Source organism: Lissotriton vulgaris, chromosome 11 (assembly GCF_964263255.1).
Source record: "Lissotriton vulgaris chromosome 11, aLisVul1.2, whole genome shotgun sequence".
Taxonomy (NCBI): domain Eukaryota; kingdom Metazoa; phylum Chordata; class Amphibia; order Caudata; family Salamandridae; genus Lissotriton; species Lissotriton vulgaris.
Window position 1 is genome coordinate 638,117,367 of NC_141699.1, and position 18,737 is coordinate 638,136,103.

The 18,737-nt window shown below is 44.5% G+C and overlaps 1 protein-coding gene across 2 annotated transcripts in view; it reads left to right on the forward strand.

The window, feature by feature from the left end:
- Positions 1-18,737, forward strand: part of ATP6V1H (ATPase H+ transporting V1 subunit H) — a 196,161-nt gene that overhangs the window by 60,137 nt on the left and 117,287 nt on the right. For both annotated transcript variants that reach the window (XM_086943734.1, XM_086943735.1), the window contains one exon: positions 13,177-13,281. In XM_086943734.1, the coding sequence (XP_086799860.1) occupies positions 13,177-13,281 (105 nt within the window). The remainder of the gene's footprint in view (positions 1-13,176; positions 13,282-18,737) is intronic.

Here is an 18,737-nt window from a genome sequence, read left to right on the forward strand (position 1 = left end):
GGGTACAATTTGCACACCGACTAATATTGAATGTGTTTGTATTTTGTATTAAATAGGTTGTTTCACAAAATACCGATTCATAGTGGATCGCAATTAGACCTACCTCCATAATATGCATGAGTAGGTCGCAAATTGGTTAGTCACTGCAATTGGTTAGAGTCACAGACCGGGTGCCCAGCTGGACTCAGCGGCCCCCTAGTCTGTGAGTGTTTTAAAATAAAGCGATTTCTTTTTTTTTGTTCTTTTTTTTTTTTGCTGCATTTCCCTAAAGGTTTTGTGTAGACTAGTGACTCGTCTTCTGATGTATATAACAAAAATAACTATTTTCATTCACTCTTGGGTATATAACTAACATCCTCTTTTAGGCTCTGTTTTCCAGGGCAAGCGAAGTCATTTCTATTGATGTTTTGATGTGCAAATTTTTGAATATTCAATTTTTTTAATGTGTCCAATAAAATTTGAGTGTGTAAACTATTAAGATTGTACAGGCCTAATTCAGATTTTCTTACTGGCCACAATGAAAAAAAATGTATCATAAGAACATTGAAATATAGCGAATTTTTTGTAAAAGTACTATGCTGCGTAAATGTTTTGTGGATTATGAATGACTTGCCATCAATATGACCAAATGTATGACGTTACTTAGCAGACCATAAGTACGCATGACTTTATTGCGATGTTTTTACATCGCAAAAACCATTACTTCGCAATTTTATAGTTCGCATGCTATTACTACGCAAATACATTGGCAATAAAAAAACGGTGCTCTTTCTCCGCTTTATTTTAATACGCATACCACTTTCAATATTTCCCAATAAGGAGGGAATCAGTATAGATCTATGATAAAAGCCAGGGGCGAGAGCTTTGAGCTCGTGCACAGAGGACACGGTCCCGCAGCGCCAACAGAGCACACGTTCCCCACACTCCCGGTCGGTCTCTGTGATCTGCGGGGCAGCTCCGCCAGAGCTATAGCACTTCCACCATGAACACTTCAGGGTTTGGGGGGCTCCAGACAGAAGCTATGAGGACAATAAGATTAGGTAAACTAGAGACACCCGTCATTTACAGTGCTTAGAAACGGGAAGAGTGTGGCGTGAAGCGCTTCATACCATCGTTACAGAGGACTAGGATTACAGAGGATGGAGATAATATTAATTCACAGAGGAGGGTTCCACAAGCTCTCCTGGAGCTCTCCCAAGTGTAGGGTGATTTGAAACAGATTATTTTGTATTCTTCTCCAGTCTCACAGCGCCTGCCGAGCGTTCGATCAATGAGGCGCTCTTTGTACGAACAGAGTCCTCTCCCTAGAGTCCTACTCACTGGTGTGCACAAAACATCACATTTACCGCACTTTTTACCCTCCTAGTACCAACCTGACACTACCCTACACACACACAAATAAATTACTACCCCCTGCACGACCCTCCCCCTTCCCCCAGTCCTGTCCCTACATTCTTACACTACCCTTCACGACTCAGACACTACCCTAAACACAAATACACTACTCTACACCACACTACACAACCCTAAAACCTAAATTTCTACCCCCTTCACCACCCTAAAAACCATACAGCCCCACTTACCTGTCTCCCCTCGTGGTCCCTCTCTTCACATTCAAGCGTGCTTCCTCTCTCCTTATGCTCCCTGTCGTCAGATACGCGTTATACGGAAGCGCCTTAAATAAACACAACAAAGTAGATAGCCTGCGAATAAACCTATTTGCGAAGTAATGGTAAACGGTAGCATGCGTACTAACAGCATGCTAATAAAAAAAGCGCAGAAATGGTAATGCGCAGTTCCAGCCGTGGAGTAAGGGTAGAATACCATATGACCATGTAGTGTTGTATTAAAATCCATGTGTCAGATTTGTTCCCACAAGCTAATTCTTTCAGTACAAAGTAAGAATACTATTTTGTCACAGGCCTTGATAGTAAGACGTCCTCTCTATGGAAACATGCCTTTTCAGTCCTATCCTACACTACTTAGTGAAAATACCATTTTATTTAACAAATATTTAGAACAGGTCTATAGATATTTAGAGTCAGCAGCTGGTATGCAGGAATCTCCTCTAATGTTAACAAATTCGCATCGGCTTAGAATGTGAGTGTTAAATTGGCGCTAGGGCTTGCCAAGTATGATTATTCGTGACCAGGAGGTTTGGCTCTACTCTGGTTAAAGGTGTGTGGTCACATCCAATTTAAGATACTATGCTTGTTGGTCAGAGTATTACATGGAAAGCCACCAGGATGTATGACCTCGAAATATACCAGACCACCGAGATGGGCTGGAGAGAATCTAGTGGCACGATGCCCGAGACACATAATGGGATGGGATGAGTTTCTCCTTTCTAGGACCCACTTACTGGGCCAGTTCATCTGACAAGTGAGCAGGTACCTTTGGTTTTGTTCTGCATTAACATCTCTCCTGCTAAAATGAACCACTTAAATTTGAAGGCTGTTTTAATAAATGTGTGCATGCTAGGTGACTGGACATCACAGTGCATGAAGACCGTATTAGAAGGAGCAGGAAAGAGGGAGAAGGAAAGGGAAAACTTAGCAGTATTGTCAGTTTGAGGAAAGAAAAAACTCAGTGAGCATGTAAGTTAGAAGAAGTTTTACAAAAAAAACAAATACAAAACCACAAAGGTCACTGTAAAATGAATCTACCACAAGGGCATGAAAAATTAATGATGTGTTTATATAAAAATATTTTTTATTTGAAAAGTAAATAAAACTGTTTGGTCAGAATCCTTAAATTAGTATAACCCACATATAGTTGTTTTCTTTTTGACTTTGCAGAACATTTATTGGGGAAAAAAGCTATGTTAACAAAGGGAAAAAATTGTTTTTTTTACCATACGTAAAGCAAGAATATACATAAAACAAAAATAAAAAATATATATATTACGAGTGGTGGTGGTGGTGGTGGTGGGGGGGGGGAGAGAGGTAGAGCAACATGAAGGGGTTAGAATCACAATGGGTCCGGGTGGGAAAGAAATATCCAGAGCAGGTAGAAGTAACACAGGGGTCGCTGGTGGGGACAAAGCAAATCAGAGGATGTGGGAGGGAAGCAAACAGAGAGAAAGGACTGGGAGGGGAGCGAGAGTAGACCAGAGAGTTCAACGTAGAGCTGGGGGAGAAGCACGCTAACGGGAAATCAACGTGGACTGGGAGAAGCACGTTAGGGTGAGCGTATCACGGAGAGGTGGGGGAGAAGTACACTGGGAGAGAAAGAGGAACATGAGCGTGGCAGGGTGAGCGTATCACGGAGAGGTGGGGGAGAAGTACACGGGGAGAGAAAGAGGAACATGAGCGTGGCGGGGGTACACAAGGGAGACAGCTGAAGAACACATGCATTCTGTGGAGTACTTAAACTAAAAGATAAAGTAGAAAAGTTAATGCATGAAAAGAAAGCTGTGGAAGGGCACCATGAATTTGTCCATGCTCTAGGGTTGTGACTGACAGAAGAAGAGGAAGTAAAGCCCACACATGGTAATGATTACGGAGCAAGCAAATGATCTTCTGTTAACCCACCTGCCGATTGGAAGCCCTTCGCCCTGAACTGTGGTGTGGACATTTCTTGCCTATTTGCCCGGGGGAGTGCGGAGTGAGAGGAGAGCTGAGGCGTTATTGGCGTGGTCCCTGCGGTCGGCGCTGATTGCGTGTGGGATTGCCTGGGCCTCGGAGACTACATCTCACAGGCTCCCCCGCGCCCGCCAAACTCGTCATCAGGAAACGCCCGGAGGCGCTTAAAACAGCACAGCGCCTCCCACAGCGCGGGATCTTCTGTTAACCCACCTGCCGATTGGAAGTCCTTTGCCCTGAACTGTGGTATGGACATTTCTTGCCTATTTGCCCGGGGGAGTGCGAAGTGAGAGGAGAGCTGGGGCGTTATTGGCGTGGTCCCTGCGGTCGGCGCTGATTGCGTGTGGGGTTGCCTGGGCCTCGAGGGACTACATCTCCCAGGCTCTCCCGCGCCGTGCCCGCCAAACTCGTCATCAGGAAGCGCCTGGAGGCGCTTAAAACAGCACAGCGCCTCCCGCAGCGCGCAGCGCGCAGCCCGGGCCAAGGGCGGGCTCATCCGTGCCCGGAAGAGGCTGGGCTGGGCTACCCCTCTTATCTCGCCACCAAGGATACATGAGTAAGATTATACTACCTACTGTAATGCTGCTAAAGGACGTCTAATCTAGTTAGGCGATTTGTTTATTTTATAGTTGCTATATGTCCACATAATTAGGCAATTTTCGAAAACAAAGTCACGTGAGATGAATTCAAAAGTGGGCAAACACAGGAAGTCCTTAGTGGGAGGGACAATTACGGGGACTCTAGATCAGTTTATAACTAGGGCTGCATCAGTCCTAGAACATGAAATTGCAATTACTGAGCGACGTTTATCCCTAGAACCTCTATATAATAAATGGTCCTCCCTGGGACCAATTCAGTTAGCCATTACTCCACCAACATTTGGCACTGATAAGGACCTAACTAATATTCACAGTACTTCGCCCCATCATTTGGCTCTGGCTGCTCCCAGAGTACTGAGCAGGGAATCTACACCAGAGGATTTAAGTATTGAGCCCACTTTAGAAATTATGTCTGAGGAGAGTGCCTTATGCCCCTCCCTAAAGTCGACAATTAAAGATAGCCTGCAATCCAGGCCGCAGGTTCAGGGGTCTACCTCAAAAAGAAAGCGTGGGGGTGGTTAGACATAGGGGAAGATTAGCGAAAACTGCAAAAATACACATAAGTCCCCCTAAGGAAAATTTGCTAGCTCCCAAGAAAACAGTGGTAGACTCATTTTCCCCAATGCTCCGTCAAACTCAAGACCTATTTGGAAAAATTGAACAACTACTGAAATCTCTGATAATACCACTGCTGGAAAGAGTAAAGAGAATGGGGGAGAAATTGGGGTCTATAGAGGAAGCGATAAAGTCGAATACTGTACTTATCAATAAATTGGTTGACCTCCCACAAAACCAGAATCAAAATCAGAATAAGTCAATCAAAATAACTGGGTTGGAGAAAAGTAATGAACTAAGTGAGGCGGATCTCCCGTCACCATCTTTACCTAATATTTTGCCATCGCTGAAAAATGTGAGCGGTGCCTCATCACAGAGAGAGGAAGGTATTGTGGGACAGGCAAACAAAGTGTCTAATATAGATAAGGAATACAGTGTTGACGGAAAACTAAATAGATCCTTACCCTGTATTGACCTGCCGCCAGAGGCAGCTCCTTATGTAGTTGTCCTATCTGGGGTCCCTGAATTAGCTACTGGGAAAACAGAGGGATATTTTGAGGTAAAAAACAAAGTAGTTTACTGGTTAAGTAAGAACAGACCACTTCCACTAAGCATATATGGGGAAATCCTTCATGTAAGGAGAGTGGGGTGGCTGGGACACAGGCCAAAGGATGTACTAGGGGATTTGATTATTGTTAATTTTAAGGATAGGGAGGGGATAGCAGAGAAACAGCATGTTGAGCAGGATCTTCTAGAGAGAGGCCCTGTGGGTAGAAGTGGACATAGTGACCACACACAGAAGGATGAACCCTCTAATTCTATTACAGCAACAGTGATCTATAACTCTGGTAAACTTGGTTCACCCAGGAGTCTGCCCACAGTGGGAGACTCAGCTGGGGAGCCCTCTGTAAGGAATCATCCTGGTAACTCCATTATCCCCACAGATAACGGGGAAGTATGCCGCTTAATATTCTGGAACGTGGCAGGTTTAAAAGCTAAAATAACTAATATCACATGGAATAACATCATAAATAGGTATGATATTTTAAGCTTTCAAGAGACATGGGTAACAGAGCCCCTCCACCTTTGCGGTTTTAAAACTCTGTTTACATCAGCAGTGGATGGAACACATGGCAGGGCTAAGGGGGGTCTGTGTACATACCTATCGAACCAGCTTAAATATGAGAAAGTCCAATTATTATCTAATAATAGTTACTATCAGCTGGTGAAGATATGTATTAATAAGGTGGTGTGTGTCATAATCATTAATTTCTATAATAACATCCCCACTGTTGATATTGAAGTGATGTTAAAAAAAAATGGAAATCGAACTAAAAAAGGAAATTGAAACACATTTTAAAGCAGTATCAGTTATTTGGGGGGGGGGGGGGGGGGGGTTAATTGTACAATTTGCAAAAGGGGACGACAAGGAATTTGTGGTATTATGTTGGACCAGGACACCACTTTAACACATTTTTAACATACTATATGTGGGGATTTGTTAAATGAAATTTTGTTTTCCTGGGATCTGGGGTATGCAAATGAAATCGGCCAAATAGAGTCTCCCTTTGTGCCAACATTTATTGGCAGGGGTGCGTCCACAACAATTGATTTTATCTTATTCTCTGCTAGGTATGGACGCCAAATTAAAACCTCTAAGACCCTTAATATCGCACTTAGTGACCACCATCCGCTAATTATGGAGATCTTAAATCCATTTTGGGATTTAGGCGGAGATCAGACCTGTAGGCAGACTGTCCCAGATGTAATCATGAGAAGACAAAATGGTTATTCCCTTAAATGGAGTAAGCTGGTCCCAGATGATTTTATACACAAATTGATGTCAAAATGTTTAACTAGTTTCCTGATCTGTCTGGACGAGAATGTTGATAGCCAGAGTATTATTAAACATTTTCATATTATTGCAACTCACATCAAGGATAGCTTATGAGTGGAATTAAAAAATCGTAAAGAATTGACTAGGAGTTGGTTTGATTCAGCATGCACAAAGGCCCATTCGAAACTTAAGAATGCTCTACATGATGTCCCCCGTGACCTCCTATTGGTTAGGGAGTCGCAGAAGATTTACAATGAAGTATTGAAAAAAAGGAAAGCGGCTATTAAAAGGGACGCGTGAGAGTCATTATGCGAGGCCTCACAGAGTAGGGACTCATCTGCTTTTTGGAAAGCAGTGAATGCCCCATTCTTCATTGATAATACGAAGGCACGCATTGAAATTGCGATTACAGAGGATGAATGGGTAAATCATTATGCCTAATTGTATAGCACTCCGTATGGGGCGCAGCAAACGATATTTCAAATTCCAGGGGAAGAGAGGGCTAAGGGCATGAAATTGGATGTCACCCTGGAAGAAGTAACTGCGAGCCTTAAAGCAATCCGGGGAGGTAAAGCTGCGGGCCCAGATGGCATACCATCCAATCTGTTTAAAAATAATATCGACCTGTGGGGGCCTATTTTGGTACAATTATTTAATGCTACCTCCGAAATGGGTTTAAACCCCTCGTGGTTTGCATCTGTCATCGTGCCCATATTTAAAAAGGGAGATAGAAAAAATTGTATGTGCTACCGACCGATTTCTTTACTGGATTCTTCCATAAAAATCCTTGGGAGAGTTATTTTAAGTAGACTTCAAAACTGGGCTGAAGATAATTCTGTTATCAGTGATCTTCAGTATGGGTTTCAGAAAGGGGTAGGAACGGTAGATCAGGGCTTAAACCTATTTATCCTGCAACAAAAATATATCAGGGCTAGGAGGGAACGCATCTATTTTACATTTGTTGACTTAACGTCAGCAGTTGATTGCGTTTCGCATAGTAAACTATGGCTGATTTTAGAAAATTTGGGGGTGGAAGAAAAACGAATTTATTTTTTAAGAGAATTATACTCCGGTGCCACTGCATCAGTACGATATGTAAGAAACGGAGAGTGCACAAGATCATTTGGCATAGGGCGCGCGGTACACCAGGGGTGCGTTCTTGCCCCCTTTTTATTCCTAGTGTATTGAAAAAACTTTACTCCAAGAGTGCAGGGATATGCCTATGGTAGCCAAAAGATCAATCCCTGCGCTTCTTTACGCAGATGATGCTGTCATAATGGCTCGGACGCCCCTCGCCCTACAAGGCCTGATAACATCTTTTAATACCTTTATGTCAAATTTAGACTTGAAAATTAACTGCACTAAAACGTTCTCAATGAATTGTGGCCCTGGTACTAACAAACGGAAAAGGGTCATGTATATCAATGCTAGTCCCTTGGACTTCACCCCTACCTTTCCATATTTAGGTATTTTGTTTCATGAAGCCGGCACATGGGCAAGTGCCATAAAAGCAAGAAGATTTATGTTTTGCAAATCAATGATGGCCCTAAAAATATTTTCTAAAACAATGGGGAAAAAGCCAATTGCTGAACTTTACAATTTTTTTTAATGCTACATGCATATCAATTGCTGTCTATGGCGCAGGTATATGGGGATATGCCAATGTAAAATCCATCCAGCTTGCAGAAAATGTTTCTGAGATATATATATCTCATATATATATCCCTCAATAAGTTCTTTCGACCCACACAGAAGCCACGCGCGGAGATACCCCTTCGGGGCTGATTCAGGCGCGCTATAAGAATATAAATAAATAAATAAATATCTTAGCTGTACCTGAGAGTGTCTCAAGTTACATCTGTCACATGGAACTCGGCCAACCATATATTGAAGATACAATTAGGGTCCAGCCAATGCTCTTGTGGCACAGGGTCAGGACTACCGAAGATTGTGCACTGAATCGCACATAATGGATGTGATAAGTTTAGATCATGTGAGCAGGATAATATGGCTCGCTTACGTAAAAGATTTCCTTGTGAAAATGGGCTGTCAAAATTATTATGATGATCCACTATTAATGTGCAATATCCCAAGGAAGATACTGAAAAATCAGTGTATGAAGTACCTGGAAGATATAAGAGCCAGTGAGGAAATAAAGAAAAAGATCGTATTAGCTCATCAATTGATATTGTCTCAGGGTAAATTACAATCGTATTTAACCCTTTCTATGAGTGAACACGGGATGTTAGTTTTAACACGTTTTAGGTTAAATATCCTTTTTAGAGTTCTTAGCTTCCCTGTTATGAATATCTGGTCACAAGACTTAATTAAATGCCCGTGTGATGATCTATCTGAACAATCGGATATTCATATTTTATTCTTCTGTAAGTTTTATACATTTCCTCGGAAGAGATTGATTGTTCCCATACTGAAGGAGATGGAAGTTAATCGCTGTCGTCCAGCTTTTTTAGCAATGCAGAAATTAGATACTATATTGACTGTGGCATCTATTTCTGAATTTTATAAAAATGTTTTTAGATTGCGGAAATCAATTTGTATGTGAGAATCTCACTTTTAATTATTGCCTATGTGACTGTCCCCTTTTACAATGTAATCTTCTGTTTTTTCTGGCTGTACTTTTGAATAATGAAATTTTGTCTGTACTTTTATGGTTACCTTCTTCTAACCGAATAAAGTTATAAATGAAAAAAAAAATGAATGAGTTGACTGTACAGCCAACCAATAGTAAGCAATGGTTGTCTCTAAGCCCACTGTAATCTCTCCTAACAGACAGTAGATGCGCTGTCTAGTAGGCGAGACCTAAAAAACGTATTTGCATAACTTTTTCACTGCATTCAGATATAACCGCTCCTTTGAGCCAAATACTTCCATGTATGCAGAAGTCATAAGATTGAGATACCTAGAGGAATTTTCTATTAAGTATATTCGAGGCATGAGATATGCAAATATCAGATTTGAAGATCAAACTAAATTTTGGATGGAATTCCATTTATTTAGATGAAGTCAATTCATACAAATAGAGAGACATTTAAAAGGGACATATAGCTCAGTATTGTAAAGAGAGACTTCCCATTTTTCCAAACATAATTTATTAGACTCAAAGAAAACAATATTTGTTGTAAGAAACACAAACCCGCGTATCTCAAAATGGACAGCAGGCCCCATTATCAGTAACTTAGTTTATCTTAAACGTATTAAAATGTGCTGATTCTGGACAAATGCTATTTTATAGTGATGTATGGCGTTCATGGACTCTTTCCTTACTGTTGGGTTAATCAAGTCTCATTGCAGCAGTATTCTGTCTTTCAAAGCCCTGTCTCTCAGCTACTGCTCTGAAATGCATTTTTCATAGGTATCTTCGTCTCACACAGCACCACTATTATGTATTGCAGTCTTTTATACCTTCTGAACCATTTTTGGATAATGAACATGAATAAATAATTTATGAAAATTAGCAAGGTAAATTAATATTCCTAGATTCATAAGAAAGCCTCATGCTATGTATTACATGGTAGATCCGAAGGCTTAATCGCTGTTGATGCTCAAACCGTTATTTCATACGAGGACCTTTCTCCTTGACATGTGGTATTTGCTCAAACCCCTGTGGGATGCAGGGACTCTGTAATAGTGGTTCTTAACCTGTAGTCCGTGGACCGGGGTGGGGGGGGGGGGGGGGCTTTATTGCCAATTCAAGGATTCAGCGACTGTATACACATAAAAAGCAGATTCGAAAGTTTAAAATTCTGTGTAAATGTGATGGAATTTGAAATGGGAAACGAAAAACTAAGTTGGTATTTATTTCAAAGATTTATTTTTAAGGTTTTATATAGCGCTGGCTAGACCCGGAGGTATCGGAGCGCTTTACATGAGTATCAGATCATAGTTACAGGTTACATTGTTAGAAAGGTTACCCAGTTATTAGAGCATGGCAACATAGTTACTTGTAAGGTCGGGATAAACAATAAGCACAAATACGTAAGGGGAAAAGCAGGCAAGGGGAGAAATTCAGGGGGGGGGGAGAAGCAGGGGAAGTAGACAAATGATGAAGGCGGGAAAGAGGAGGGGAGGGTGAGAGATAGCGCATGGAAAGAGGAGGGGAAGGGTGACGGGGGCACAAACCGGTAGACGAGTCAAAGCAACGTCCACAGTCCAGTAAGCTGTGATCCCAGGGAAAGTGGTATCACTTTCCTATCTCTGTTGCAAGAGGCTCCCTTTACGCAGTGGACTCTCTCAGAGGAGTCTCTGAGACTCCAAGGCCTACATACTGGATCCTTCCACAAAAAGGGGAGAGGGATGATTTGGCAAGGGGTGCCATACCATACCTCAGCTGTGAGTGGTGCCCTTGGCGCAGTGGACTCTCTCAGCTGGTTAGCTGAGACTCCAGAGTATAAATATTGGATCTTTCCCCAACTAGGGGAGAAGAAGTGCTTAGTCAAATGGCACAAAGGACATGGGGCCGTGCAGAGTAGCAGGCAAGGGGAGAGATTCAGGGGAGAGGGGATAAAAGCTAGGGAACTCGACAAAGAGAGAAAGAGTACTAATTAGGAACATATTTAATTAATGAGTTATTATATAGCGCTGGCTAGACCCGAAGGAATCGGAGTGCTTTACATGAGGAACAATAATGTTGCAATTAGCATCAGTTAAAAGTTACATAAGTATCAAGAAAAGCATTTAAAAAACATAGGGGACAAGGTGAATGGAGCAAGGAAGGGTAAGGGGATAGGGTAAAGGGGTAGGAGGAAGATAAGACGTAGAGACGAGGGGAAAATCTGCCCACGGTCTGGCTGGGTAGGTGACGGCAGGGGCGGGGGGGGATTGGGGGAGTCCATAACCCATCTCCTCTTTAGCTATCTGGTAGCTCCACCGGGCATCAGGAGACTTGGGGAATAGGTTCCAGTAGGTCCAAACATCCAGAGGTTAGATGAAGGATTTACCTATTTACTATTTTATGCACTTCTGTTTTGCCGTCATTTTTATGGTGATCTGGTGTGGTAGACGGTGAGCTGCTTAGCCATTCCTGATTTGACAACATATTATCTTGTGAAATGTCCGTGAATAATGGGTCCTCTTCGAGATCCACAGCTCCTACTATCTGTCCATTCTCCACCACATCCTTATCTTCTGGGAAAGGTAAGCTGTGGTCCGTGTAGTTTCGGTCTTCCAAATTTTTTAGCACAAGGTTATAAAGAATGTGCTCACTGGGCTTTTGTAAAAGATGTTCAAAGAGCCTCAGCATCATAATGCTAATCTCATCAGAAATATTAAAATCTGGCAAGAATGGTTGTCCTTTTTAAGAGGAGCTGACAACCCTGCGTTGCATTCCTCCCCATGGCGCATATCCCATAAGAAGCTTTGGAAGTCTCTTGATGCATCATCGTTTTCATTTGATCCCCCATGATGTGCTGTATGTCCCCTGAATGTGATATGGTTATGTGCACTATTTTGTGGTAAAGTGGATTTTATGTATTTTGTATTATAAATTGGTTTGGTGAATGGGGTAACACCCTCCCCAACAAAACTCACTGTTGCATGATTACGCATAATGTTGGAGACCCAGGGACCTGGACAAGGACATTGTGTATGTAGCATTCACTTTATATACGGACCTAATGGTTTAAGTCTATATGTAACATCACGAAACTGTGTATTACCCTGCCTTAGTTTATTTTTTGTTATGACTTTGCATGTAGCTCTTTTCATGTGTTAGGTGATTTTGTGTCTATTACTTTGCATTTTTCTTCCTTTCTTCTTTTTCTTTCTCAATAAAAATTATTTGAATTTAAAAAGAAATATGATCACAGTGTTCTATAAGCCGATGTCTTATCCTTGCCTTGTTTCATGTGAACAGCAAGAGTAATCCAAACAGAATCCAGTATGACTGATCAGCAGCCTCAATTGAAGCAGCACTGGTATGCACCAACACAAAGAGCGTTAATTAGGAGCAAAAAATGAGAAAGTGATATGCTAGAGTCTAGCATTAGCATATCATTCATCTTTTAGAAATAAAACTACTCTTTGAAAAGCTCCAACCTGCCCCTTAAAATAATAAAAAAATATATTTTCAAAGTTCTATGTTCTGTTTGGGAGTGAAAATATGTTATTTGGTAATTATTTTATGTATATTTGTTTCTGGATTGTTGTCCCTGGCTTCCAGTAATGTTTCAGTGAGGGTCTATGGAAATCTAAAGGTTAAGAAGAGCTGCTCTATAATATTTAGCATAACATATTAACGTCTTTGGTGCACACTGATTTGTAATAGTGCTAACACTTTTTTATTATTGTTTGTTTTATTAACATGTTTGCTGAAGACGGAAAATAATTGGCAAGGGAAAATGTGACTGTCTTTTAAAATATATTCTTATGTAGATGGTAATATACTGCATTTTTGGACTATACCTGCAATTTAGCTATATGAATTGACAAATGCTTAAATTGTGGCTCAAAAAGGCTTATTTGTGCGTGTAAGGAAATCTTTTCTCACCTCTGCTCTGGATATTCCATACTTAACTTGTGGCCTCATACTCGACCTTCGTGACTGGTTATTCCTTATTACTTTCTGTTTTCTATCTCATTTTAGGCAGCAAGAATTATAGCTAAATTGGCTGCCTGGGGAAGGGAACTGATGGAAGGAAGTGACTTGAATTATTACTTCAATTGGATTAAAACACAGCTCAGTTCACAGGTAAAGATAAAATAAGGCGATGTTTTTCCAATCAAACATATTAATTTAATATTAACATAGACCTTAGAAGAGACTTTACGCCTGGATTTCCATGTATTTACTTACAGGTTTAAAAAACCTGTAAACTGCAAGCTTTGTATGATGCACTATTTCTTTAAAAACAAATTTATACCTCAATTTCATCTCGCAGAAATGAAGTTATTTTTATAATTAACCAGACCTTGTATTATTTACAATCTTAAGTAGGCCATGTTAGTATTTTATTTAAATTTTTTTATCACCAATTTTATTAAAGCAAAAACATGGCATAGCACAGTACAAGATTTGGTCAATGTACAAGCACGGCCTCACAGCAATCTCAGATATCAGTAGTATACAACAGTGCTTGGTCATGTTGATAAACCATAATAAACACACCATTTCCCCCATTTAGGTTCATGTTTCTTCGCGCCAACCTCTAACAGTGGCTTTTGTTTGTTCTAGACCCGGCCACATCCCGCTTGGCAACCAAGCAAGTTGCCTCCAGAAAGGCACGCTCAGCCCTAGGCCCCCTTACTTTCTTACTTTCTCCATTAGCCCTAGTAGCGCAACACGGGGCGTCAACTCCAAAGGGTGGTCCAGGACAGCGGACAGAACTTGACCCACCTTCTCCCAGATAGGCCTCCGCATCGGGCACTCCCAGCAACATGGAAAAAGTCTGTTGCAGGAAGTGTGCAGTCTGTGCACACCGCTCGCGCATTGGAGCACATGTTGTAAACGCCCCGTAGTGGGGTACGTCACATGCAGGTAGTTGAACTGTACCTTACGTAGCCGCACAGAGATCGCCAGCTCCCTAGGTGCCATGCAAACCTCCCTCAAGTCCTCTATATCCAGGTCTCCCACCCAGAATGCCCACCTCTGTCTGACCCTCTTGAGACCGTCCAGGGCGTGGATTACTAAGGAGCGATAAACCACTGAAGTGGCCTCTCCAAGAAGAGCTTTGCCGCCAGCAGATTGTATTCCGGCAGGGACTCACTCAGGAGTTAGCGTAGTTGAAGGTACCGAAAGAACTGGAAATTAGACAGTGAGTACTTAGCTTTTAGGTCCTGAAAGGATAGAATGACCCACCCCTGTAAACATCCCCCAGGTACAAGATCCCAATGCATACCCAAGGAAACCTTCCAGCGTTGAAAGTTGAACAAGTCCTGTTCCTCGCTGCAGAGGAGTCATCTCGGTGAGGCGACGGCCCCAACCAGTAAGGCTAAGGGCCACCCTCCAACAGGTGATGGATACCCGCGTGCAGGAAAACCATGTACTCTGAAACGTCCTTCATAGAGGAGATCGAGCAAGCCATCCATACCCAGTGAATATATTTCGAACCGATATGCCGGATCATCCCATCGCCTGGTGAACCAGTCATTAATCAGCACCAGAGCCCCCCACACACACAGAGCCCCCCACACACACAGAGCCCCCCACACACACAGCCCCACACACCCACACACACACAGAGCCCCCCACACACACACACCGAGCCCCCCACACACACACCAAGCCCCCCACACACACACCGAGCCCCCCACACACACACCGAGCCCCCCCACACACACAGAGCCCCCCCACACACACAGAGCCCCCCACACACAGACAGAACCACACACACACAGAGCCCCACACACACACACAGAGCCCCACACACGCACACAGAGCCCCACACACACACACACACACACACAGAGCCCCACACACACACACAGAGCCCCACACACACAGAGACCACACACACACAGAGCCCCCCACACACACACAGAGCCCCACACACACACACAGCCCCCCACACACACACAGAGCCCCCACACACACACAGAGCCCCCCACAAACACACAGAGCCCCCCCCCCCCACACACACAGAGCCCCCCCACACACACAGAGCCCCCCACAAACACACAGAGCCACACACACACACAGAGCCACACACACACACACAGAGCCACACACACACACACAGAGCCACACACACACACACAGAGCCACACACACAGAGCCCCACACACAGAGCCCCACACACAGAGCCCCACACACAGAGCCCCACACACAGAGCCCCACACACAGAGCCCCACACACAGAGCCCCACACACAGAGCCCCACACACAGAGCCCCACACACACCCCCACACACAGAGCCCCACACACGCACCGAGCCCCACACACACACAGAGCCCCACACATTTGACTCAAAAATTCCTTCCACAGACCCCCACTGTCACTGGTGCTTAGTGTCCTGAAATGTAGCGTGAGGTAAACAAGCCCTTGCACAACTTCCACAGAGCAGATCAGTTGAGAGGCAGCTACGGGGTTTGGTATGCTTCATGCAATAAATGCTGTGTATAGGGTCGGGTTGAAGGGGAAAACACTGCCATATAGCCACTAACGACCTGTCAGATCTGCACCTCTCACGTTCCGATTCTTGGCTTTTGAGTGTTAAGCTCAGGTACGTATTACTGCAGCCATTATAGACAGTCTCTGTCTACAACCAATGGTAAAGTGGTGATAATTCACCTGACTGGACTCGGAGGCGGATGTTTGCAGACGTCAGCTGGTTATCCGGAACTACAGCCCCCAGACACGAGAGAGGCAAGAAAAACTGCACAATCCGGGGGGCAGAGGCAAGATAAATGGCACAATTCGGGGGGCAGAGGCAAGAAAAATGGCACAATCCGGGGAGCAGAGGAGCAGAGGCAAGAAAAATGGCACAATCCGGGGAGCAGAGGCAAGAAAAATGGCACAATCAGGAGAGCAGAGGCATTTTTAAAACGATCACCTTCATTTGCACTTAGCAATTTCACGAACAGCGAGCTCCTCGCTGCAAAGCTTGTCACTCCCACCGCCATTCTCGAGGGCGAGGCGCGACTAGAGACACGCCCACCTCAGGCGGCCACGCCCCCTTGACCACACTATAAATAGTGCGCGCAGCTGGAAAGCGCGACACTAAGACCTACGAGACTCCTGAGGCGGAAGCCGGGAGAGATTGAGACAAAAATCTTATTTTTAAAACGCTTGTGTGTGATACTCTGTATTTTTAAAACGATCACCTTCATTTGCACTTAGCAATTTCACGAACAGCGAGCTCCTCGCTGCAACGCTTGTCACTCCCACCGCCATTCTCGAGGGCGAGGCGCGACTAGAGACACGCCCACCTCAGGCGGCCACGCCCCCTTGACCACACTATAAATAGTGCGCGCAGCTGGAAAGCGCGACACTAAGACCTACGAGACTCCTGAGGCGGAAGCCGGGAGAGATTGAGACAAAAATCTTATTTTTAAAACGCTTGTGTGTGATACTCTGTATTTTTAAAACGATCACCTTCATTTGCACTTAGCAATTTCACGAACAGCGAGCTCCTCGCTGCAACGCTTGTCACTCCCACCGCCATTCTCGAGGGCGAGGCGCGACTAGAGACACGCCCACCTCAGGCGGCCACGCCCCCTTGACCACACTATAAATAGTGCGCGCAGCTGGAAAGCGCGACACTAAGACCTACGAGACTCCTGAGGCGGAAGCCGGGAGAGATTGAGACAAAAATCTTATTTTTAAAACGCTTGTGTGTGATACTCTGTATTTTTAAAACGATCACCTTCATTTGCACTTAGCAATTTCACGAACAGCGAGCTCCTCGCTGCAACGCTTGTCACTCCCACCGCCATTCTCGAGGGCGAGGCGCGACTAGAGACACGCCCACCTCAGGCGGCCACGCCCCCTTGACCACACTATAAATAGTGCGCGCAGCTGGAAAGCGCGACACTAAGACCTACGAGACTCCTAAGGCGGAAGCCGGGAGAGATTGAGACAAAAATCTTATTTTTAAAACGCTTGTGTGTGATACTCTGTATTTTTAAAACGATCACCTTCATTTGCACTTAGCAATTTCACGAACAGCGAGCTCCTCGCTGCAACGCTTGTCACTCCCACCGCCATTCTCGAGGGCGAGGCGCGACTAGAGACACGCCCACCTCAGGCGGCCACGCCCCCTTGACCACACTATAAATAGTGCGCGCAGCTGGAAAGCGCGACACTAAGACCTACGAGACTCCTGAGGCGGAAGCCGGGAGAGATTGAGACAAAAATCTTATTTTTAAAACGCTTGTGTGTGATACTCTGTATTTTTAAAACGATCACCTTCATTTGCACTTAGCAATTTCACGAACAGCGAGCTCCTCGCTGCAACGCTTGTCACTCCCACCGCCATTCTCGAGGGCGAGGCGCGACTAGAGACACGCCCACCTCAGGCGGCCACGCCCCCTTGACCACTCCTCCCCTGACTATAAACCATGTGCCTCGCCAGGAAGCGCAGCGGACGAGCGCAGCAGGCGCGACGATTGCGCGCCTTCGGCGCGCCTAAGGTAAGCCCGTCTGCGCCCGTCCGCGCCAGACCGAGCCCAGAGCCTAGACCCCAGGCTAGTTACAACGGCCCTAGATTAATATATTCACTCGACACCCTGTACCAGCTCAGGGAATCAGTGACCACTAGATGTAAGGAAACTATCATGCCAGAAACCGACCCTTTGGGCTGCCCAAACTGCAAATACAGGTTATCCCCATCCCCCCAACCCGAACCGGCACATCTCGTAATGGCCCTGTTGAATTGTAGGTCACTCCCAAAGCACCAGACAGAAATCCACTTACTACTAGCAGAGCTTGGCTTAGACGCTCTGTTCTTAACAGAAACGTGGCTTTCCCCTAGCACAGATCCAGACATCATTCAAGCACTCCCCCCCGGATACCTTATCAAATCTCTAAATAGACCGAAGGGTATTGGTGGAGGGATTGCGATCATCTACCGGGATAATCTTTCATGCCAACTTAAAGATAGCCCCATTCTGGATAGTGAAAACATTCTGTTCTCCCTTCACCTGCCACCATCTACGACACTCTCTGGTGCCCTAATCTACCGCCCTCCGGGACAGGTAGGGGGTTTCATAGACTCACTCACAGACGCCATCTCCTCTCGGGCTTGTGTTACCCGTAATTTTACAATCCTTGGAGACTTAAATCTCCACTTCAACGATCAAAGCAACAAACTTGCAACTGACCTAAAAGCCAATCTGGCTTCCCTCAATCTTCACCTCCTTAACAAAGAACCCACCCATACGAAAGGTCGACTACTTGACCCAATCTTTTCCAACCTCTCCACCCTTACTGTACAAACTCCTCTTCCCCTCCCCTGGTCAGACCACTTCCTGGTTCCTTTTAAACTGCAACTTCCAGGCAAATTGCCTGACACTCCCCTTCCCCGAGCCCCTTCTCGGCCCTGGAAAAAACTGGACACAACCTTGTGGGATCAAGCACTGACGGCTACGACCCCCTTGGTAGACCCTAACCCCTCGTCAGCTGAAATCCAACTTCATAACTGGATAAAAGACTCCCTCGACTCAGTCTTACCTCTTAAAACTCTCCCATCCAGTAGGAAATCGTCCAAAC